At 46.9% G+C, this 25,332-nt stretch overlaps 1 protein-coding gene across 5 annotated transcripts in view; it reads right to left on the bottom strand.

Moving 5' to 3' along the window:
- Positions 1-6,126: 6,126 nt before the first annotated feature.
- Positions 6,127-25,332, bottom strand: part of TNIP1 (TNFAIP3 interacting protein 1) — a 218,684-nt gene continuing 199,478 nt past the window's right edge. For 4 of the 5 annotated variants that reach the window (XM_069199568.1, XM_069199573.1, XM_069199570.1 and 1 more), the window contains 2 exons: positions 22,708-22,798; positions 6,127-7,645 (listed from right to left, as the gene is read on the bottom strand). In XM_069199568.1, the coding sequence (XP_069055669.1) occupies positions 7,602-7,645; positions 22,708-22,798 (135 nt within the window). In that variant the 3' untranslated portion in view covers positions 6,127-7,601. The remainder of the gene's footprint in view (positions 7,646-22,707; positions 22,799-25,332) is intronic. The other variant, XM_069199572.1, reaches the window with a different exon arrangement.

Below are 25,332 nucleotides of genomic sequence, written 5' to 3' on the forward strand. Positions count from 1 at the left end.
ATGGTAACTCCGAACCTAGGCAGGCTTGGTATCAAACATGTTGGAATTATACCCCAATACTTTTTCAAGTATCGGTTGTATGATTCCATGCACTCTGGGGGCTATTTAGAGGACCCTCAGGATTGCTCCTAAAGCCTTTTGAGGTTTTCCAGGCAGCCCCAGCTGCTGCCACCTCACAGACCGGTTTCTGCCCTCCTGTTGCTAGAGCAGCTCAAGCTCAGGAAGGCAGAACAAAGGATTTCCTTTGGCAGAGAGGTGTTACACCCTCTCCCTCTGGAAATAGGTATTACTGGACTTGGGAGGGGCAGCCTCCCCAGCCCACTGGTATGCTTTGAAGGGCACATTCATTTGGTGCCCTCCATGCATAAACCAGTCTACACCGGTTCAGGGACACCCAGTCCCTGCTCTGGCACGAAAATGGACAATGGAAAGGGGAGTGACCACTCCCCTGTCCATCATCACCCTAAGGGTGGTGCCCAGAGCTCCTCCAGATGGTCCTTGGGTTCTGCCATCTTGAATCCAAGGTTGGCATGGAACTCTGGGAGCATATGAGTGGCCAGGCCAGGCAGGTGACATCAGAGCCCCTTCCTGATAGGTGGTCACCCAGCTACGTGACCAATCCTCCCCTTTCAGGGCTATTTAGGGTCTCTCTTTTGGGTGGTTCCTCAGATTCAGCTTGCAAGAACCCAGCAGGATTCCTCTGCATCCCTTACTTCGACTTCTGACCAAAGAAGCCGCATCTGGACTCTCCAGGACACGACAATCTGCAACAAAGATGAAGACTTCGCCTACAACATTGTTTCTCCGGCTCCTTCCAGCTTCTGCAACATTTCCCCGGTCATGCATCCTGTGAGGAAAGCCCATCTCCAGTCTGCACAGGAAAGAAGTAGGAATCTCCCTTGGAGTGAAGGAGTCACTCTCCTGCATCTGAAGGCATCTGAAGGCACCAACAGCAACATTGACCAGCTGTGTGGGTCCCCTCTCCTGCTAAGCTGCGTGGATACTGCAACACTGACGGTGGTCAGAAGTGGTCCAGACGGTCCTCTCTACCAGCTGTCCAACTTGGGTCGAGGTAAGCCCTTGCCTTCCCACGCAGGTCAGTAACCTCATGCACTTCATCATTTACAGCTGCCAAGGCTTGTTGGCAATTCTTCCAAGGGGTCTTCAGTCTTCATTTAGCTCCAGCCCCCAGCACTTCTTCCTGTGACGTACGGCTCCCTGAGTGACTGTCCGGCGCATAGTGCTGCGCAAGCTTCTATTTGCACCTTCTGTGTCCCTTTACTGTGGGATTCCTGTGCATGCTGCCTGTGCTTCTGAGGGCTCTCTGTGACACTGAGGGCTCCCTCTGACTCCCCCTCCTGGGTTGAGTCTTCCTGGGCTTTGCTGGTCCCCGGCAGAACCACTTTATGCCAACCACGAGTTTTGCCTGTGCGAAGGGTTGTTGGTGGAATCCAGACACACAAACCTGACTGCAATCTTCCTTCCAGCGTGGGACATCACCTGCATCATCCAGGAACTTGACTCCAATTGCAGGGCTGCAGTGCTGACTTTCCTCCTTCACCATTAACCAACTCCTGCAATCCTCGGCTTGGTGGGTAGAGCACCTGCCCCCACTGGACTCTGCTGTGTCTTCTGGACTTGGTCCCCTCTTTCCACAGGTCTTCCTCTTCAGGAATCCACTGCTGGTTTCTTGCAGTCATCTCTGGGTTTTGCAATCCTCTTCTTCTAAGTGGGTGTTCTGGGAAAATTCTACTAATTTACTCCTGCTTTCCTGGTTGCTGGGGGATGTTGTGGTACTTACCTTTGGGCTTTCCTGGTACCCCCATCAACTCTCTGCACACTCCACTTACCTGGGTGGGGGTGACACTCTTGTATTCCATTTTTTTTAATATATGGGTTGTGCTCCCCCTAGGTGCACTATTCTATATTGTGTTTTACACTATGTGCAGTTTTCTACCTATTCTTATGCCTATTTCTGACAACTAGTGTATATAACTTGTGTATTACGTACCTTCTAGTAGAGTATTGCCTCTATAGTAATTTTGGTGTTGTATTACGTATTACCAATATAAAGTACCTTTATTTTTGTAACACTGAGTGTATTCTTTCATGTGTGTACGTGCTGTGTGACTACAGTGGTATTGCATGAGCTTTGCATGTCTCCTAGATGAGCCTTGGCTGCTCATCCACAGCTACCGCTAGAGAGCCTGACTTCTAGACACTGCCTACATTTCACTAATAGGGGATACATGGACCTGGTATAAGGTATAAGTACCTTAGGTACCCACCACACACCAGGCCAGCTTCCTACAAACCCTATATTCTGCTTCACAGCAGGGCAGCTGTCAGCTGAACAGAAGCTGGAGTGGTGACGGTGGGTGACTGCTATCAGCAGGGAGCCATTCTTCCTCTAGAACTGGTGTCCATTTACGATCTACCCCCCCCCCCCGGAGCAGTTTCGTACATACAAAGGATTGGTTCGTTCGTTCGGAGATCTGTGGGCCGGGGTCAGCGAGGAACCAGCGACACATGCAGTCCTTCAGTTATTAGTGTCCCTGGGCTCTGCACCACACCTGGTTATGTGGTTTTATACACCATTATCTGAGATATCCTGGAAGATACTACACACATTACGCTGGCAGTGGGGAGGGATACTGGAACGGGGGATCATTGATACAGAGTGGTGCAGGATACTGGCATACCCTAAGAAATTCTCCATGAACACAAGGCTGAAATATATGCAATTTAATTACACCCACATGACATACACGACCCCCACACACTCTCCAAGTGGCTTATGGCGGGGAATCTTGTAGCTGGCCCAGATGTGGGCATTTAAATGATGATTTTAAACACATGGCCTGGAGCAGCACTAGACTTCGCATGTATTGTGGCACAGTAGTGGACATCCTAAACTTCAAGCTGGGCCACTCCATCTCCCAGTCCCTGGATGTTTGCTTGCTTGGGTTGTTTCCTAGGGCGCCCAAGCGTAAGGTGGGTCAAGGTTCATAGATATGGCCATGGTAGTAGTCAGGCGGTGGATAGGGATGGCCTGGAAATTGGAACCAGACCCAGCGGTGGGCAACTGGAGGAGAGATGTACCTCAACTGGAGAGGGCATTGCTCAGGAAAGAAGCCAGAGGAGTAGGGAGATGCCCTATAGTGGGGCTGTGGGCGGAGGTCCTGGAGTCCTGGGAACACCCAGATATTTCAGAGAAAAAACCCTGGTGAGCTGGAAGAATCAACTGAGGGGAATAGAACAGACTCTCACGGCGACAAACCCAGACGGTCGGCCATGCCTTGCTTAAGGGGAAGACACAGAGGTATAGGCACCCCCACAGCCCAAGTTCCGGGGCCAGACACCCTTGACAGCACCTACGCCCCTGGAGCCCAGGTCATTCGACCCTACTTGGAAGGTGCACTGTCCTGAGATGTAAGTAGGGTATTTGACTACTAAAGCTCCCCCCCTCCTCCCACCAACAACCTTCATTTACCCTGCAATTACAGAGTAGGGCTATCGCTGCGTAAGTTTGACTGTTTTAGTTTCCTTAGCATTCTGCAAAATAGGTGCTGTTTTTGTTCCTGTGCAATGTTTTATGTGGCTTGAAGTCATTGTACACATAGTGACTATAAACTCTGGATATCGCCATAAGAGAAACACTTTAGAGCATATGATGTAATTACTACTTGGTAAATCATCTCTTGGACATTATGTACCCTTTGTCAAGACGGATTATATGGATTACTGCTACCGACATACACCAGTGTTTGCATTTCCGGGCAATGTCTTATCTAAATGCCAATAACCATATGTTTAAAGAAAAGAGAAATACGAAATACATTGAACCTCAATAATGCACTGATGTGAGGCTTTCTCCTGCCAGAGATATGCACATACTCAGTATCTCCACCGACAAATGGCGAATGGTTGAGGGAAGAGAATGGCATGCCGCTTGTTCGTGAAGCAGGAGCCTCGGTGGCTTTGATCTCTTCCTCTGCCCTAAAAGGAATGAGGTTGTTTTTGAGCTAAAGCTAACTCACTGTACGTATCTGCTGCCCATATCCAGCTGTATGAAGATATACTCGCTTGATATACTTATATCTGCGTAGAGGTCTCATGGAGAGGAAGCTCTGCAGCAAAAAAAATAGAATAAATATGAATAGTCCCATGACTTTTTAATGAGTTCTAGTGATTGGTTTGTATTTTTTTCCAGATGCAGTTTGAGCAGAGCGAAGGCCTGCAATGAATGACTTTCAGACTCCAAAGTCTGAATATGAGGTGTCCTTAAGGGGGGGGGGGGGCGGTGGCGGTAGTGGAATTCCTACAGTGTAGGGGGAAACTTCTCCAGGCCATTGAAGAGACATGCTGCTGTGTGTATGAAGCTTTATAGTGACACCAATGTGGGATTTTGGAAGCCCTCGAACACAGCTGGGGAAACTTCCATATCTGGGACAAAGACTGGAGTTATTGGCTTTTGACCGGAGTCTTCAATGCTGTGAGGCATCTAGATTGACCCATTGAAGGCCTAGCATCTTATCTGGGAATATTTTAGCATGATTGCCGAGGAAAAACTTAGAAGCGAGTACTTCTTTTAAAGATTGTTCCTTGGGGGCAGCCCGAGTCTGGGATCGAGTGTTTTTGGCACAAAAGGGCATGTTTTTTCCAGTCAATATTGATTATCAATTTTGGAGTGAGCTTTGTGCGTTTTTCTGTGACCTTTTCAACTCCATTCAATTTGTGCGATTTTGATGCTAAACACCGAGCTTTCCTCTATATTTTTATGGCGATGGCACCGCAGGAGTAATCTTTCAAATTTTTAAATCACTTGATTTGTGCAGCACTTGGGTCCGACTCTTTTGCTCCAATATCCTATTTGCTTGGCGCAATTTAAACGTGGGTGGGCGGTTTTGTAAACTTAATACAATCTTAGGAATTATACTTGGTGAGTAAGTAAACCTGTCACTCCGGGTCTGGTCCTGACTGAATTCTGAAATCTGCTGATCCTACTTCTGTGTGTTCCATACCTGACGTACGACAGTGTGCTGTATCCTAGACTGCGAGACGCGGACTCAGAAAGCAGTGTGCTGGTACAGACTGACACCAACGCCATGCCATAAAAAGCCCAAGATTCTTCTTTCCAGTTTTCTCAGGGATTTTATTTTTAAAGTAGTGTCACCGTGCACTAATGGGTGATACCTAATTTCACCGAGTCTTTGATTCTACTCGTAGGTACCACCTGCGATCTCCTTCATCGAACTAAAAAGGCGCTCCGTCCATAACCAACCATGAAAAGAGAAAATGCACAGAGCTCAATCCTTCTATAACATATGTACAAAGACTCCAGCACTCAGTGCCAACGGTGGCTGCTTCTGGTGCCCGGTATCTATCACTCACGCCTTTCTCTTTCTTTCTTTGATGTCATAAAAGGGCTGAATGTCAGTGCCTTCTCAATGAGTTGCTGGCGCTTTCAAAAGTATTACCTCTATAGTAATCTTGGTGTTGTGTATATGGCTTCATATAAAAGAAAAATCTGCAAATACACATAAAGTAATAACTTGTTATTATTCAACACTACGTTTGTCACAGCAAATAACAAGTGGTATTATTAACCTGGTTAGTAGCATTCAGTTTACTGGCCTCAGAAGAATTAAGGGCGGGGTCTGCTTTTCTTGGAAATGAACACATGACCAGCAGATTATCAAATGTTTTCGCAGCATCGAGCCTGCACCTCAGTGAGGCATCCTAACAGCTTTATGTTGTGGGGTTCCGTGGGCTTCAGACTGATGTACTCGGGTGCCATACTCCTGGATGCTTTTCTGAGCCAATCACTAAACAGGGGAATAATGCACAGCCTCTGAATCTAGACTAGGCCAATGATTGAACAATACATTTTGGCACATCGTGTCTGTCAATCTCTGTTTTGATGTTCAGTTTCCAGTATATCCGCTTCTTTGTGATAAATGCATTCTTGGGTCTTAGTTAACCATGCTATTGAGCTAAGAAGAGCACTGATCACCAATGGTTAGCTATAGAAGCGTGCATAAGTCGTCACACACCAAATTCTGTGGCAGCATTTCTTCTATGCCCTAACCAATGAACACATGCAAAAATACTTCGCAACAAAGGTAGGTTTAACTCATTTATTTTTATTGCAATTTACACACACCGAGCCATCGTTCTCAGGTTAGGAATATTCGGATTAATATTTGTTGCAATACAGAAAAACAAACGGGTAAAGAAAATGAACTACTTTTAAGAAATAAATCTTAGTAAACAGATTAAAATGTATATTAACTTGCTTTCGCAGGTAGAACACTGTGCAAGGAGGTTTAGATATCTTGCTTGCTTTACTTGCACAGATGTGATCAGAAAGAGCTTCATCTTTTTTATGCAGTTTCCGAAGTCAGCAACGGAAGCTATAGGTGAAGTTTCCTGGCTAACCTGCACGGTCAAAAGCATACACATTCATGGCTGATTATGGCGAAATCTGTCTGTCAACTAACATTCAAACCTGCGAGTGCCCATTTGCAGCGGCACCTCTCACTTGGGTGAAGGGCGTTCCCCCTCATACAGGACCAGCCCTTGCTACGTTTTTCAGTGTCATCTCCAGCCCCTTCATATCCAATGCAAAAAATCAGCTTCCACTCCTAGCCGTGAAAATAACTGATCTGTGAGAAACATCACAACGAAACTAAATCAATCTTTGCTCCTTCTGGCTTTTAGTCTCAGGTTCTAGAGCAGGGTTCTGCAAAGTCGGTCCTGGAGAGCCGGGTCCATTCCAGATTTTTAGCATATCCACATTCAGAAAAATGTAGAATTCCGAAACATCTTGCTTCTAAATGTGGATATGCTAAATATCTGACATGGACCCGGCTCTCCAGAACCGACTTTGCAGAACCCTGTTCTAGAGAAACACAATGGGATTCCTCCACGACATGGTGCCTGTGCCTCGCCTTTGCAAATTGATTCAACTGCCACATATATTGGCAAGACCAACACTGAGGATAAATTATAGTAATGCTTGTGGTAAGACTGCTGGCCCCCCAACACTCCTTAGCGGACCCACTGAGACCAGTTTCTGTGACCTTGCCCTCATGAGAAATAGCATAACTGCAACAACTCCAGGGTTAGTAACATCAAAGGCAGGTGAAAGGTGTGCGTCGGGTGGCTGTGCCCACAGTGGGACCCACAGCACCCTGGCCCAAATGCTTAAAGCAACCAGCACTTCCTTCACACGCTCACCTGCCAACGCCTGCAATTCAGTTGGTGTCCCTCGACCGTCACCCTGGACTGCTGATTTACCATTGTACAAACCAGCTGTGCAATTGTCCAACAAACACTATGCAGACAGGATTAATGTCTGAATTTCTTTCTCTGAGTATTGCACAGGCTGCCTACCCAAGGCATACAGACTAGTGCCAGGATACTAGCATGGCACTTGTTGTTCTGGGACTGTGCATTCAATGCCCTGCACCTTTCTTCAAAGAGAAACAGATGCAGGGTGAAATTAGAAGGGAGGAAAATATAAATATGTATATATATTTGTTTATATAGAAACACAATACAACAAAGTGCCTCTTGGAATAACTGGTCTGCAGACTTCAAATTGGATGCTGATTTTTAGGCGTTACACTTGCTGAAGAATCTGCGAAAAGAAAAATAAATATATAAGGAGACAAAAAAAAGCTGTAAAACCTACCCAGCATTGTTAACACACAATCTTAAAACCCTTTAAATAGGAACTTCAGTGGACTGAAACAACTGTGTTTTAAAGCAATCCTGCTGACAGACTGTCAAACTATATTTTTCCATTCTATAAAAAACAGAAGTGTTTATAATCCACTATGGAAATACCGAAAGGCACTTGTAGTGTGCTGGCGCTTCTGTTATCATCCATCCATGGTTACTGAGAACGGGATCAGCCAACCCTCTTACTATTTCGAGGGCCATCAAACCAAAATGTTGGCCTCTGTAGGGCTTAAACCAGCAGAACAAACAGTATTGGTTAGCTGTGAAAATGCGTGTGTGACAACGCTTACACAGCCCAAGTCACTAAAGCTATTTTTCATTACTGGGGGATTTAAATGAAAATTAGATATTACAAATGTTATTTTCAGAACAGTAATAAATTGGAACTGCAATCTTATCAAATCCAAAAGCAACTGTGGTAAGCAATAAAACTTGCAAAAAAGGTACAAAAGCACCAGAAAAAGGAAACAAACCTAGAATTTACTTACCTTTGGTACCACTCTTTGTGGTGGATACTCTAGCTAACCACAGAATACCCCCAAGTGCTAGACTGGACCAGGAAACATTTTCCAACAATGGTCCCACATGCTGCTAGGTGGTGCCATGCAGTTAAGCAAGGGCCTGTACATCCTTCAAAGTGACTGAGTTGACCTGCTCATAAGCACTACTGGTATGCACAGGTCAGTTCTGGCAAATCTCTTCACGGAGTGTGAATAATTGTTGATACTAGTCTGTATATAGATTGAGTATTCACCAGAAAGAGCTCGTAGAATGGATACTGCAGAGGCACCTCCCATGGTGGTGGGTTTGTGGAGTGGACTCAGTTCTAAACATTTCGTAGGGCCAAATTGGTAAAATGACCTTGTCAACCCTGGCTTTCAAGGCTTGTAGTGCTTAATGAATGTTTGTATGATGCCCATGTTGCACCCTGGCAGACATCGCGGACAGGCATTCCGCATGCCAATGCAGTGGTAGCAGCCCTGACCGTCGAGGAATGGGCTCTCAGATCTTCTGAGGCGGTTTCTACTTTGCCAGTGTATAGCAAGTGTTGATGCAGTGCACAATCCACCTTGATAGCCTCCTCTTCAGCAAGGTCTTCCCTCTTTGCTCTGGAGAACCACACAAAAAGCTGATTGTCCACATGGTGTTCCTTGGTACCACCAACATAAAAGCTTAATGCCCTTTTGAGGTCCAGCCGATGAGGCCATCCCACCTCTTTTGAGGGGTAAGGGTGAGCAAATAACACTAGTCGAGTGATGGAGTACCCATTGCGGAAAGAATGACTTTTGGCAAGAATGCTGCCCAAGTCCTCACCACCAACTTCTCTGAGAAAACAGTGGTGTAAGGGCAGCTGCAAAAAGAGTGCCTGAATTTCACTCATGTGTAGAGCTGAAGTAATAGCAATGAGGAACACAGTCTTTAAAGTCAAGAGACGAAGGGGGCGTGGCCAAGATGGCGGCGTGAGTGGACGCGTCTTCGCGAGCTCCGCCGCCCGGGCCCCATCAAAAGCTTTGCGACCCCGGATCGTTGCACCCCGGAACCCCCCCCCCAGTTCAGAGAAGGGTAACAGGAGGCTGCAGGCGCCCCAGGGAAGGACCCGGGGATCACCCACAAGCGTGGAGAGCCGCGACAGTAGGCCTTTTGGCCTTGGCCCGCGCTCGCTGATAGCAGACGCGGAACGCAGTGGTTTCAGCCACGTCGTGCGGCCCGGCGGTCGGAGGCGCTGTGGGCGGCCCAGCGGGGCTGCGGAGGAGCTAAGAGGGGCTCAGGCAGTGGCGGAGGCAGGTGGCGGAGCCTCACGCCTGAAGGCCGTGTCCCGGGACGTGCCCGGTGAGTTGGGCCTCCAGCGGCTGGGAAGGCCATTTTTGTTTTTTGTCCCGGCGGCAGTGGAAGGACCCTGGCGAGAGGTAGGGGCAGCGGTGAGGTGTCACCGGTCTGCCTTCGGTCTCCAGTAGAGGAGCCCGGTGTGGCATGGAGAAGCAGGGGCCCCAGATCGGCGGTGCAGTTGGCCCACAGTGGTTTTTGCCCGGGACAGGACGGGGCACGTGAGGAGAGGCTGGTCCCCGGGAGAGTCAGAGTGTGATGAAGATCCGTGGCTCCCGCTGGAGTGCGAGGGAGTGAGGAGACATCGTTCTGCCGTCCTGGTCAGTGGCGGATAACTACAGGAGGCCACTGGCGAGTGGGACGTGCTCGCAAAACGAAGGGATCTACGGTGAGGTGGGCGAGGTCTGTGACTGGGCCTGACATCAAGCTGGTGCAGGAGTGGACCTCTCATGGCGTCCTCTGAACCCAAACGGTACCAGTCAGTGAGGGAAATGTTGACCAGATCCCACCCGGTGCAGGGTAGGTCGGCGGAGGGGTCAACTGTGACGAGGCCTCCTGAGGATCATGGGGAGGCGGAAAATGATGGAGAGGCCCCAGCCACAAAAGGTTTTCTTGCCTCCTTGTTTGATTTGCTTCGGAGAGATCTGCAAGAACTTCGGAGGGCCATTTCCCAAGAGATGAAGGAGCTGTGTGTGGCGGTCACGTCCCTGGGGGAGCGAGTGGAGAATGTAGAGGATGGCGAGATCTCTCAGGGGGAGGAGGTGTAAAACATGCAGCAGGAGATCATACGTCTTCGGGAGCAGCAGGATCTCCTGCAGATTGCGGTTGAGGACTTGGAGAACCGGTCCCGACGGCATAACATACGTATCAGGGGAGCACCGACCGGAGCAGAGAAGGAGGACATTGGAGAGTTTGTCACAGCGCTGTTTCACTCTGTCCTTGGCCCAGATGATGTACAAGAGATTACGCTGGACCGGGTTCACCATGTGGCACGCTCTGGCGGGACCGGGAAACGTCCACCTGACATTCTAGCGTGTGTCCATAACTATGGAATTAAAGAAAACATCCTGCAGAGAACCCGCAACCTCTCTCAGGTACAGTTCCGTGGGCACACGCTTCAGCTGTTTCAAGACCTCTCACTCCGGACTTTGCAGAGGCGGTGAGAATTCAAGCCCATTACAGAGCACTTGCGGGCACATTCCACGTCTTACTCCTGGGGTCACCCCTTCCGCCTTATGTTCCGGTGGGAGGATCAGATGCGCCAGGTGAAATCGGTGAAAGAGGCATGGAGGATCTTGCGCTTGGAGGAGACCGAATGGGATGTTGGCACGTGTGCAGAGGTGGCTGCTGGGGACCGCCCGCGCTGGCGGCGGAAGGAGAGGAAGAGGAAACAGCAGCGGCCTACCACGACAGAGCAAGCTTTGGAAAGGCAATCAGTACTGAGTAGTTTGGCTGCTGGGACCAATACCTAAGCAATGGGCACCCGGGTGCTGCTACATTGATCTGGGGTCGTGCTAGTTTAGGTCTTGAGACCATTTGGGAGGGGCCTGCGTGGTGGAGTCGCTGGATTCTAAATGACGAACTTGGGTGGTTCTGCTGCCCCTGTTGGGACTTTGCCTCTTTGGAGATGTGTGTCAGAGAACTTCTATGTTATAAGCACCTGTTGTGCGTTTTGATTGTGTGTTGGTGTGCTTCCCCTGGAATTCACATGGGAGTTGACTATGCTTGCTGGCCCTGTATGTGGGAGATGCTCCAGCGGTGTCTCGGGCTCCTGTCCCCCTGGAAGGGTCCCCGCCCCGATAGTGTAATCTGTTTGGTGCCACATGTCTCTTAAGTGTTTAAGCTTGAACGTCCGTGGGCTCAACAGTCCGGCTAAGAGGTTGGCGATCCTGTCTGGTCTTGAGAGGTCTGGGAGCCATGTCTGCCTTTTGCAGGAGACGCACTTATTGTCCAAGGACACATATTGTATGCGCTCAAAGTGGTTCCCTAGGTAGTTTAGGTCCTCTACCTCTACAAAGCATGCTGGGGTGGCGATACTTTTGTCGAGGACCTTCCCTGGGGAGGTGGTAGACACAATACATGAGGTGCAGGATCTTAGGATACGGGTTGGGGCCTTCTTCTTTACCATTGCCACATTGTATGCTCCTAATGTGCAGCAAGAAACCTTTATGCGGCAGGCCATATCCCCAATGCTCAATACACCGGATAGGGCCATTCTGGTGGTGGGGGGGGGTTGGGGGGGGGACTTCAACCTGGTAATGTACAATGAGTTGGATCGGTCTGGGCATCGATTTGGGCAGGCTGGAGCGCTGACGGTGGCAGGGCGACAGTGGTTGGCTGATTGTGGACTGGAGGATGTTTGGAGGAGGGCGCATCCAACGCTTAGGGATTACTCCTTTTACTCTGCGGCCACCAAGACGTACACAAGTATAGATTTTTTCCTGGCCTCCCCAGAGTTCACCTCTCGGGTTAGAGAGACCACAATTGAGCCTCGGGCCCTAACGGACCACGCACCTATTACTCTGGAGGCGAGTCTGGACGTAGGGCGCGTGGGGAGTCCGAGTTGGCGCTTTAGGGATACCGTGCTGCAGAGCAGCGCGGTTGAGGAGAAGCTGTGGCGCGTGATTGCAGACTATCTTAGTTTTAATGACGATGGGAACACTGGTTTGGAGACTTTGTGGGAGACTCTGAAAGTAGTAGTCCGAGGGGAAGTAATGTCGCTGTCCGGCTAACGATAATAAAGCAAGGAGGGAGCAGAGGGCGGTGATAGAGCAAAAGGTGGCGGTGCTGGAACGCTCCCACAAGTATACCGGTGCACCTAGAGTGTGGAGGGAGCTGGAGAAGGCGCATCAGCAGTTGAAGCGGCTAGACTGGGACAGGGCAGAATATGCAATAGTGCGGCTGAAGCACGAATATTACACGGGGAGCAATAGGTGTGGGAAGTTTCTAGCGCACCGGTTGGGAGCACAGCGCTCGGCTATGGCGATCAAAATGGTACATTCCCCCTCTAAAGGTGAGGTCCGAACGGATGATCAAATGGCGGAGGTGTTTGCTGAGTATTATGGGGAGTTATATGCTGCGGATAACACAGTGCGACGCGGACCCTGCTGCCTTTCTCGCAGGAAGTTCAATTACCCCGCTTGGAGAGCGTGATGCGTCCTCCTTAGATCAGCCTATTAAGGCGGAGGAGGTTATTTCTGCGATATCACGTCTAAAGGTTGTGAAATACCCAGGCCCAGGTGGCTTTACGGCACTTTTTTAATAAAACCTTTTGCCCGGAGCTGGCGCCGCTTTTGGCGCGGCTATTTAACTCCTTCCGAGTGTCTGGAACCCTCACGCCTAGTATGCTGGAGGCTACCATTGCGGTTATTCATAAGCCTGGGAAGGACCCAGAAGAGTGTACTTCTTGCAGGCCCATCTTGCTCCTGAATATAGACGCCAAGTTGTTTACTGGTATACTGGCTCATCACCTTAATCCCTATATGCCTGGTCTTATACATCCAGCTCAGGCGGGCTTTATGCCTCATCGACAGTGCAGCGATAATACGAAGCGACTTCTGCATTTAATAGATAAAACTAGCAGATCTCGTAGGGAGGCGCTTCTCCTCTCTATCGACGCGGAGAGGTATTCGATAGAGTTCACCGGCCTTATCTTTTTCAGGTGTTGGAGCGCTACAGGCTGGGTCCAGGGTTCAGGACCTGGATCCAATGCATTGATCGTTCACCTAAGGCTGATATCCGGGTTAATGGAACTTTGTCTTTGCCGTTTCAGATTGGACGGGGAACACGACAGGGGTGCCCGCTCTCCTCTTTACTGTTTGCGCTGTATATGGAGCCTTTTGCTCAGCGCCTCCGCGACAATCCCCTTGTTTCTGGCATTAAGGTTGGGGGATATTACCACTCATCATTCTTTATGCGGATGATGTGATTCTTACCCTTGTAGAGCCCACGGTCTCACTGCCTGCCCTTATGGTGTCCCTTAGTGAGTTCAGCCAGGTTTCTGGGTTTCGGGTGAATATGCAGAAGTCGCAGGTCCTCAGTTTGTTTACCTCTCCGGACCATGAAGAAAGTTTGAGGGCCTGATATCCTTTTATTTGGTTGACATCGCAGGTATCCTATCTGGGTATTGAATTGTCGATCTCAGCTGCGAAGACGGCGAGCTTGAATTATGCTACGTTAGTTTGCGAGGTGTTGCGGGACCTGGGGAACTGGGGGAAGCATAAAATCTCCTGGTTGGGTAGGGTCTCGGCGGTGAAGATGACCGTGTTGCTGTGTATACCCTATGTGTTCCAGGAACTTTCTCGGACTCATCCGTCCCGGATGATTGCGACCCTCCAGTCCGCTGTCCTGAAATTCATCTGGGACGGACGACAGGCCCGGCTCCCGAGGAATGTTCTGTATCGCCCCAAGGGGGAGGGGGGACTGGCTGTTCCCTGTCTTCTGCGGTATTTCCAAGCCGCCGAGCTGCGCTTTATATTGGAGTGGAGTCGGACGCTCACTGAGAAACACTGGTGCTTCATGGATCAGGCGGTGGCTGGGTCCCACATTTGGAAGGAGCCTTGGCTCCGATGCGGCATGGGGCGCAGGGGCTCTATTCCTCCCCGATCACGGGAGCAATGTTCCGCGTATGGGATGGGGTGGCGCGCCGGTTGGGGTTGACGACGTTTCCGTCCCATATGGCATCGATTTAGTGCAAACCCTGACTTTGCACCCGGTCTGCAGGTAGAGAGTTTTCGCCGTTGGTATGATGGGGGCTGTAAAAGGGTGGGGAGTCACTTTGATGAGAATGGGGTGATTCCTTTCGATCAGATACGGGAGACGTATGGCTTGACCGAGGCGGATAGACTGTTGTATTATCAAGTACGGCACTGGGCCCTCATGCCGGCGAATAGGGTTTTGATAGATAGGCCGCTTACCCCGTTTGAGAAATGGATATTGACAAAGAAGGATGATAAGCGGGTGATATCAGAGCTTTATAGATTTTTGCAGGGTGTGGAGCGACTGCCTAAGTCTAAAGGACAGCAGAGATGGGAGAAGGAGTTGGGGAGGGAGTTCACGGAGGAGGACTGGGACAACATATATTACAGAACACATCATACTGCCTATAATGCTGTGGGGACAGAGACTGCATACAAGGTGGCTTCCTATTGGTGTTATACCCCAGCAAGGATACATGCGTGTGATCCCGCTAAGTCCGGCCTTTGTTGGAGGGGGTGCGTTAACATGGGCACACTGGTACATCTTCTCTGGCACTGCCCCAAGTTACAGAGATATTGGACGAGTATTTTAGATGTCATCGATAAGGTGTTTCAGACATAGATTCCTAGATTTTCATCGTATGTATTGTTGGGTTTACCCAATCCCCTCACCTTTCCCCTTCGATCGTTGAGGGGGCACCAGGTGGCCTTAGCTCTCAATGCTGCGCTGCAGACGATTCTCGCCTTATGGGGCTCGGACAGGATACAGACGTATGTGTCTTGGCTTCAGAAGCTGTGGTTCATTCTAGCGATGGAGAAGCTTACTCTGGCTTCTAAACAGAGGGTGAGTGACATATGTACACTGTGGAGGCCGTTTCTTCAGATCTTGTCGACAGAGTTTACTGAACTGACGTGCCCAGCATATCTAAGGGTCCTGGGGCTGACACTGGAGGCTTAGAGGAATGACTGGCCTTGTGGGGCCCGGAGAGGGGCTGGGACAATATTGGGAAGGAGGTTGAGAGTGTGTGGGGGTTGGGAGAGAGGCGAAGCATCCTGGAGGGGAAGTGCAGTTATTTTTTATGTTATTTTTGTATTATGTGGTTAGCTCTGAGAGATCAGACCGTTGTGCTTTGACTATTTCGATTTTCATATGAGCGGGGGCGGACAAGGGGAGGTAGTTCTTCCCAGCGGCAGAACAGTGATCTCGTGAAATAGCCCTTAAATATGAACGATTTGGGACTTTTGATATATCGATAGTCGAAATATTTGGAGGTTTTGATACAGAGCGTTGTATTGTTCTGTATGTTAAATACCAATAAACAGATTTGATCCATAAAGTTAGGAGACACAGAGGGTAGCTATGCAGAGGCTCGAAGGGCGTACATGTGACAAATATCAAGACCAAGTTAAGGTCCCACTGCTGCATCACAAAAGGGTTGGGAGGAAACAAGTATGTCAAACCTTTTAAATGTCTTTAGTGTAGTTGATCTGAGAAAGGACTGTTGGTCTGGTACATATAGAAACACTGAAAGACCTGACAAATAACCCTTAACAGTGAACCCTGCAAGGACTTGCTTGGCCAAAGACAAAACGAAAAAAAAAATACCCAACAGCATTTTTGTAAAGGGTTAGTGGTACAGACACCACATTATGCCGTGCACTTGGAAAATATTGTAGTTTAAACAGACCCTGGAGGGCATCTGGTGGCAAGGATGACATCCACCACTTCAAAAGGGAGAGCAAAAGAGTCAACTTGCACGGCTCAGTCTATATGCATGAAGGTATAGATTGCACAGATTGGGGTGAAAGAACCTGCTCTGCTGCTGCAAAAGAAGGTTCTTCTAAAGCAATAGCAATCTTGAACGGCAGAACCTCATGCCAAGAAGTTCTGGGTACCATAGTCTCCTGGCACAATCTAGAGACACTAAGATGACTTGGTCTGGTCTCTGCTGATTTTTTTCAGAACTCGGGATAGACAAGGCAGAAGCCGGAAAACGTACAAAAGTCCTTTTTTCATTCTATCTGGAATGCATTTCCTAATGAGCATTCTTGTGGAAATTCCAGCATACAAAACCTTTGACACTGCAACTTCTCGGCGGTGGTGAAAAGATCTTGCCAGGATTCCCCTCACTGGAGCAGGCCAGTGCCACTTTAGGATGTATATGCAATTTGTGATTGGCCAGACGTCACCTGTATAGCTTATTTGCTCTGGCATTTAAGGACCCTACCAAGAAGTTCATGGACAGGGAAATGCCCCAATGCTTCAACCAACTCCAGAAGCGCATAACCTCCTAGCACATGACCCAGGACTCCCATCCGCCCGCTTGTTGCAATATCACAAGGCTGTGTTGTTTTCTATGATAACCTGCACCATCCTCCACTTGATAGATGGCAGGAAAGCTGCAACTCCAGACTGACAAGGAGCCGGGCTTCAATTGAAGAGCAGAGTCTTCCAATCCCCACTTCTCCCAGATGACCTCCCGAACTCAGTAGTGATGCATCCATCACCATGATCGATTCTGCGTGGGGAAGGAAGATGGGTCTGCCACTGGATCAATTGGTTAAGTGGGTAAGTGGCTGTTGTAAGAGGGAAATGGGACAGGGAGGACAGGTGACCATGCTGGCCTGCGTGTTGCCTTCCAAACCCTTATCCCTAGCCTTCAAATGACTGGGGCGACTGCTGCAGCTGTTGGAGCTCCAGCCCCCTGGAGTAGCCTCTGAATTTTCTGAGCCCAAGCTCTAAGACCCAGGGAATGAACGTGGGCTCTGTCCTTAAAATGCTCCCTGGCAGAACCAGAATTTTCACTAAAAAGACATGAGCCATTGAATGGCATATACATGAGAGGTATTTGTATATCTCAAGAACATCCTGTAGCACACATCCATGCATGTTGGTGGAACAAAGCAGGTGCCAACCAGCATTTCCAGGTAATCAGTAATATGTAGGCCAACATAAATCATGTATTTGGCCATGAATTATTTGAGCCTGAGGTCCTAAGGTTTTCTGGGACAGCTGGCAATATCACGCTGGTCATGTCCCAGAGGGCATGTGTGTAGTGACCCAGACAGACTGCATTGGCTGAACTAAATGCCAGAGTAGCTGAGGACAGCATTTATTTTCAAAATGCTCCAATCATTTTGGACTCCCTATTCAGAGGAGCTGTGAGGAATAAATTGGGGTTTGTCTTACTGGGTGAAACCTGAATCACCATCTGGGGTAGGGTAGGTTGTGTGTTAATTATGTTCAACGGGTGCCATCTGTGATACCTGGCAACCTGCCTATTTTCTGGTGGGTCACAACAGGGCTTTGATCAAGTGCCCATCAATGCATCAGTGAGGGCGTCATTAAAGGGAAGAAAGGGCTCAGATGCGACTGACCCAGACCATATAATTTCCGTAAGGACATTAGACATGGTCTCAAGTTAAGACAGCTGCAACTACACTACTTCAGGTGTCCATTGTACTATTACTGCAAATGATGCACTGCCTGCCATTGGCAGCCCAAGTGGCGAATCCAACCCTGGATCAGGGGATGTATCAAGACCACTGTCCTCTGGTAAATCCATATAAAACAGTATCATTGGTATAATGAGAGGGGGTGTATCACTCTACCCCTCCCCATCATCTTCCTCCAGCACCTTGTTGAGTCAGAGCCAGAAAGATAAAGGGGTCTCTGCTGGTGTGTCTGCTATAATTGAGACACTAGTAAAGAGACATGCTGCATTATGGCTGGTTGTGCTTTAGTAATTTTGTAGCGTGATGTCAGTTGAGAGCAGGACGAAGTTGGTTAGTGATCAGACACTGGACTCAGCATCAAATCCTCTTTTGCCGCTGGCCGCATTAGTACTAACTTTGACGGGGAACAGCCCAGTGCAGTTCCTGGAACTAGAAAACTTATGTACTAAATTCGGTACGGGACCTGGTACAGGTCAAAACGGTCAGACGGTGCCAGACATAGACCCTACGGTGGGAACCCAGCTGGAGGCCCCTGAGGTTTTTTTAGCGTCCAAAGGTGCACCAAAGGGAGACAGAAGTGCACCGAAAGTCTGTGGCATAGCCTCTTTGAAAGCCTTGATGTGCTGTGGCATTGCGGACGGCCTGGGAAACTTAGGGCATACTGAGATCAGTTAGGGGATTGGCTCTGCTACTGGGGACCATAGGGCATACACACTCACACCTTCCTCTGGGATAAGCAGTTGTTGAATGGAATAGATTCCTAATTAGCTTTTTTGTGTTTACATTTAGGCTTTGATTTGGACTTACCGGAGGACTTCAGCCACAAAGTAGACCTCTTGCAGGAATGGCCCTAGCAGCGAGACTGTGTTCGCACCTAGAATCAGGAATATAACTTACAGAAGGGCTGCAATTTCTTATGTTCAGCGATGTAGAACTTTTCTTCTTGATTCAAGATCGCCTTCGGGTGCATGAGGGCACACTTATCACACAAGTTTAGGTGACTCCTGAGCCCAAACACAAGAGAGAGACACTTTGTGCAGGTCTGTGAGTGGTGCATGTTTTCTACAGTCGCAGCATTGTTTGAAACCTGTAGTTTTCAGAGGGCACATTGTTCCCTTGCAAACTGGATTCCATGTTAGGGTTCATTGGTAGACCAAACTGTGATGTCTCTAACATATTCGTTCCATTAAGGAACCTGATGTGTGGCATGTGACTGTGTGGAATGTTAGTGGTGTTAATTCTGTATAAGTTGTTTCATGGTCGTTGATGAATGAGGTGCTCTCACCTCATCTGAAGTTTATTGTTGAATTTCACACCAATCAATTTGAGAGAAAGGCACTCCGATCTCCATTGGAAGGTAAGGAAAGAAAGGAACTGATGTCAGTGTGCAGAGGTGGAGCGAATACGCAGCTCCACATTGTCACTTTCGGGGCAGTAGGGAACCAGGATGAAGCAGAATGGCATCACCTAGAAGCGTGTGGGAGCATTATTGGAAAATGTTTCCCAGATCTATTCTGGGACCTGGGGAGTATTTTAAGGTGAGGACTCCGTGGTTACAAGTACAATCAAAACAATAAGAGATTGACTAACACAAACTCTAAAAAAGAAAATCCCATTATCTCAACAGAATACAAAGATTTGCTGCTTTCTTTGCAGTAAAGCACACAGACTTTAACACAGCTTCACAGGGTGGGGTGCACGTTTCACCTATTATGGGGCATTTCATCTTTGGAATAATCAGGAAGACAATAGTCTTGAGATCTCAGCACTATGGGTGGAAATTCAGTTGCAGTGTGTTCTTCAAACATGTGGGAATAGACTCATGGAACCACCGGTATATCCAAAGCAAGAAGTTGAAAGGCATGTCAGGCTTTAATTTAGACCTAGAACAACTGGCCAAACAATGCAGACATGTGTCCTGATATTGGTGGTTTTGGGAAAACCTGGTTTCTTGCTGTTTGGGATACGTTTAACAGATGCAGCTTACCCTGTGCCTTTCCTGTATGCAAAGGCAGAAGTAATACACCTTTGTGCCTATGAAAGCACAGACAAAAGCAACCAGATAGCTTTAAGAAAAGGGAATGGGCTATCCTTAAAACAGTTCAAGTTTGAATAAGGAACGCCTGTCAGGATAATTTATCTTTTGCCGTGGCAGCATGGAATCAGAACAGAAACATTTTCCTTCTGATTCACCGTAATCGTTTAATTATTAAGAAGGAGTTGTGATGTCAGCCAGCTTAGGCACCTAAGAGGAACTCTGCCATGATACTGAATGTCAGCTAAAGGGACTGTAATTAGCCTTGAAAGGGATAACGTACTCATAAAGGACTTATGGCTTCTCAGCAAAGACCTGTGAGTGTAAATTCCATCTATTTCAGGCTCATGAGAAGTTTCACAACCAACCCACTTAAATTTTGATGCAGAAGCTGGACGTAAATGTAAATGAGAAAGGCAAGACGTAAGACCCTAATGGTACAACAGGTGTCTTCAGGAGAAACAGAGTAAGTTTTATCTAAGGCCACATGCGCAGTCTGATATGAAAGTCAAAATGCAGATTTCAGCTTATTCAGACACCCAAACACATGCACCAGTCCCAATATCATGATGTGGGACAAAGAGTGACAAAATACCCTGAAACATCAAGCTCAAGAACATTTTATTTCTGGGTCTACCAACTCCACTTGAGCGCTCTGTACATCAATTGGTGTGGTCTTAGTCAACAGACCCAGATGAAAACCAGCCTGGCAGATCACACAGGTTGGACTGAACCTCTAGATATGACTGGAGCTATCAAAAGGCCATATTCACAAAAAATCAGAACTTAAAATGGTAAACTTCAACTATTTTCAATATATCTCGCTACACCTAGATGTGTCCACATTATTTTGGAAAATTAACACCTAGTGTTTTGGACATTTTTGTGTTTGGAGGAACAGCACACTTAGAGCCCGACAAAGCAATAGAGAAGGCGGGACTGGACCTACATGACCCTGTTCTCTAGTGATAACACAGTCCAGAATGGAGATCGATGCTGGAGAGAGGGAAGGGTACGCCTGCAGAGTCTCTGCTACCTAGGATGTGTCCATGCACAAAGGAAGATCAACGGCTAAGAAAAGCCCCCTGAGAATTGTTGAGACAGTGAGAAGATGGTATAATAGTAACCAGTGATATTGACATTTTAGGATCGAAACAAACAGTTTTTTTTTTTTAGAGTGGGAAACATAAGCAAAAAATAAGCACATTCATGAAAATGAGGTAAGTATTTAATATACTTGATTGTTGCAATATGGCAGATTAGTAAGCAACTATACATACTTGAAAAGTGTTGCCTCCCAAAACAATCACGAGTAGATTGGTTTACAAACTCCTGTCACTCCGAGGTTGGAGAAAAGACAGTAAAGTGACTTATGTGACAATCTTGGTGGGATACAGGGATGTGAGAGGAAAGGCTTTACGATGTTGTTTTATGTAACACCAAAATGTAAATAATTATAAATGAACTGTACACACTTAGCAGTTAGGAAAGCAAAAATGAAGCACATTTTTGTCATTCTGAAATGTGATGGAAACGTCTACTGGCTGATCTACAAATTATAAATATTCACTGAAACTCGATTTTCATACATTATTATTTGTGTGCAATATAATGTTATCACTACAATTGTAGGTCTGTGTAAATGTAGCGGCCTTTTAATGGAAAATGTGCGGTCTGTAAATAAGGCACTGCCACAGAATGCTTTAGTTACATTAAAAAAAAAAATCACCCGCCGCATCTCCATCAAAGTTCGGTGGGTTGTGAAACCTTGTCGTTTAAAAAATTGAGTTGTGATTCTAAAAAGTTTGGGAAGCACTTCTCTAGATAGTTTTATCTGTGGCTGTTCCGATTTTAAATATTTTAATAATCCAAATTTCAATGTTTGGCAAAGTAAAATAGGCAAGCAAAATCGTGTTATTGCAACAGAACAATTTAAGTACTACGAAGGCCATGACTGTTTTTATTTCTTTGAAAACTGACAGAAGTAAGATCTCTTGATGGGAATATGATAATTTAGCAAACGTTTCCTCTTATACTCCTTAGAAAGCAAAATCATCCACCAGAAAGACTTCTTGACTAAAAGCTCACCCCTGACCACAAAAGTTCTATTCAAATTTCAGTTCTAGTCCTTATAAGTAAAAATATTTTGCTGTACTGGACATATAGACTTTTCATCACATTTTCTGAAACTTTTATGGGCAACTCCACAAGTGGAAGAGATGCTTTAGAAAACTTGAGAAAAGACACACAGGTATGACCTTTGTGGAAGACAATTAATGAGCAAATCCCTTGGATGGATACTTTTCTGCACCCATTAGCAAACCTGCAATTTGCACTACATCCTACCACAAGGATGTATGACGTATGTTCAGCAAGCCTGAATACAGCCCAGATTTTTGGGTTCTACACATAGGATAAATTTGCGTACAGCGAATATAAAGTGAACCAATGTGCACAGTTAGTCGTTATCCCATAAATCTGGCATAGATTTAGCAGGGCTGGAGGTCAAACAGCTCTTAACACCTACAAGAAACTACAAAGAACATCGAGAATGTAATTAGCATTTACTTTTACCACATCCTGCTTGTTGGGAACTTTAGAAAGTAAAACATGCAGAAAGGTGAAATTACATTTTGGAGAAAAAAATTGCCATTCCAGGTCTTTGGTTACACATAGCATTTCACAAAATACCACTCTTAAATAAATTCCCGTGTTTCTATTCTCAATGTACCTAATTACAAGTAAGATGACTAATTGTGGACTGCCTAAAAGTGGCCTCTTTTACAGGATTCATGATATGAAAGCCTCCTGTTGTCCACAGAGATTACACTACAAAGGACCAGAAAATAACTATGAGACACATAGGCTCGAGTTTTGTTCATTTGAGCATACTGGGAACTCTCTCTGGGAACTAATACAGATCACAGCAGCAGAATTTACTCTTACCTGAATCTTTAGTCATCCCTTGACTCCCGTCCCCTGCACAAGGGACCAGATTCCGGGCAATGCGACATGGAACCCACCAGGGGTATTCAGGCTGTTTTGGAGAAGCACCAACAATGAATAATATTAGATGTTTCTCTGACTGTGAAATCTTAGCTCATCTTGACAGCATAACTTTTTATGTTGACAGCCACCTAGTAATAATTGGATGTCTGATAAAGGAGTATATTCCTAGCTGTTTTGTGTGGTAAACTGCAGAGAAAATGGTCAGCAGAGGAGTATAAAGTTAGATACAGTCCATCCTGAAAGCCACGAAACCAGAGCATACAATCTGTGTAAAGTGCAGATGAAGAGTAAACAATATTTAGCAAACTGTGGAATAAGGCCCCTAATTTACCAGTGTGTCTGTGGTCAAACAAGTATGGCAGTTATTCTATCATGTGAGAATGTGGCAACCCTGCGTGGGTGTGACTGAACAGAAAGCACACGTTGTACAGTCCCTCAGCAGAAGTAAATAAGAAATATTACTCAAATTACGACATTGCATCCACACACACACGTGATCCTCTCTACTGCCAGTTTATGGGGACCTAGAAGCAAGCTGTGGACTCACCAGAAACCACCATACCAATTTAAAAAGAATGAAACCATTATAGCCACGGGGCATAGGAGGGGTCCCTACTGGCCCTAGAAAGACCCCCATGTAGCTTGCGAAGCCCACCTCTCCATTATGAAAAAAGTAACTCAGCCCACAAGTCCTTGCTGAGCCAGTGCAGGAGAGGATGTTGGTGTAATCCACAGGAGCATGTAGAGGAAAGGTACTTGAGCACTTTGCATCTCTTGGGGATTTCTGTGCGATGCATCAAACAGAAAGCACACTGATCTTACACTTTCTTCGTTGTTTCTTTATTCTCTGAGTGTTTAACTATTCAACTGAGCAATTGTTCACAAGTACATTTCAGACATGGAAAACAATAATCAAAATAATACCTCTTCGAGCCTGATTTAGAGTTTGGTGGATGGGTACTTGTGACGGATATCCTGCCCGCCTTATTACGAATGCATTAGAATACACATGGAATATCCATCACGTGATAAAGTACCTGTTCGCCAAACCCTCAAGCATGTCCTCAGTCATTTATAATTGCTCTAAAAAGCAGCTGATAACATCGCTCAATTTAATGTGACTCAGTTTACAGACTTCAAAAAAAAGAAAAGCTGCACTGATCTTGCAGGGTTCGAATGTGCAAATTAAAGACCACAGAAGAGGTCAGCAGAAGCTCCTTAACTCACTAACCACCTTGCAGGATCAGTGTTGCTACTTCTCACTGTCAAAGCACATTATCGCTCTTATAGAACATTGCTGAAGAAAACGATGTAAAGACTACAGAGCAAAGTCCGGGGTAATCTCTTAAAGGAGGAACAATGTACACCTGGCAGGAGTCACAGAGGAAGGGAACAGAGGCAACTTCCAGGAAAGGGTGTCGAGAGTGCCAGAGACAGACACACACACACTGAAGTTTTTTTTTTTATCCTCAAAATAATGGATATGTACCAGTGCGTGAAATGGAAAAATAGAAAAGTACTGCACCTCTGTTGAGAAGTGCAGGTACTCTTGCTCTTAAAAATAAAGAAATGCTGATGCTAGGTACCTGCTCGCTCAGAGTACTGAAACGTCCAATCAGATCCCTGCTGGTCCCAGAACTGCACAATACTCTGGATGCCTCTGCAAAAGTCAATACAGCCTCAGAGGCACTGTACTCCTCATGTGTAATTGAGGTGAGAACTGTCTCTACTAGGTTAGGCAGTCTTTACATTAAAGGTCGCCACAGAATACAGTGTAACAAAAATTGCCAACCAGCCAAATTGCAAGTCATACTAGTTAAAGGTGGATTTCTCACCGCCTCTCATCTACAGCCACTCAACGGTTACATCAATAACAAGTGCACACACTGGAGAATACTGCGTGGTGTCATGTTTGTTGAAAGCAATTTCCCCAAAGAGTGCCGGCAATCTTTAAAAAAAAACAACGAAGGGCTTTACAAGTGCCATCTCAAAAGACATTAGAGACAGGCTCCAGAGCTAGCAATCCATGCAGCCAGCCAATAAGGGGTCGGGCAATACGAACCTGTGGTGCGTACCCACAGCTTTTCTCAGTACAGGTGTGGTTATACAAATCATTGCAAAGATGTAAGTAGCCACTAATGTGCAGAAGAGACGGATGTGCTGGGTACCAAATGTAGAAGTAGAGTTTATGATGGATATGAAAACACAAGCTGCCTTTCCTGATCTCCGCTCTTTTGAGCTGAGCCATATTCTGTTCCTTCAACAACAGAGTGCAAGGTTTACACAAAGCGTGGCAAGCAAGAGTAGGACAGGAGAGGGGTGGTACGTGAAGAAAGGCACCGTGTGATGGTGTGTCACTCCTAAGCCTGATGAAATGCAATTAAGAGCATGTTGTTAAGTGTGGCAGAATAAGATGAATGCCCTGGAAAAAGATGAGTGCCCGGAAAGCACCCTGTAAAACAGGACAGGAAAGCACCATGAGAACTAAGACAGAAGTAGAATGTTGGCACACAGTGAGTAATCCCCAGGAGATTCTTGTCATCGTGGCAAAAGACCCTAGAA

Source organism: Pleurodeles waltl, chromosome 7, assembly GCF_031143425.1.
Source record: "Pleurodeles waltl isolate 20211129_DDA chromosome 7, aPleWal1.hap1.20221129, whole genome shotgun sequence".
NCBI lineage: Eukaryota > Metazoa > Chordata > Amphibia > Caudata > Salamandridae > Pleurodeles > Pleurodeles waltl.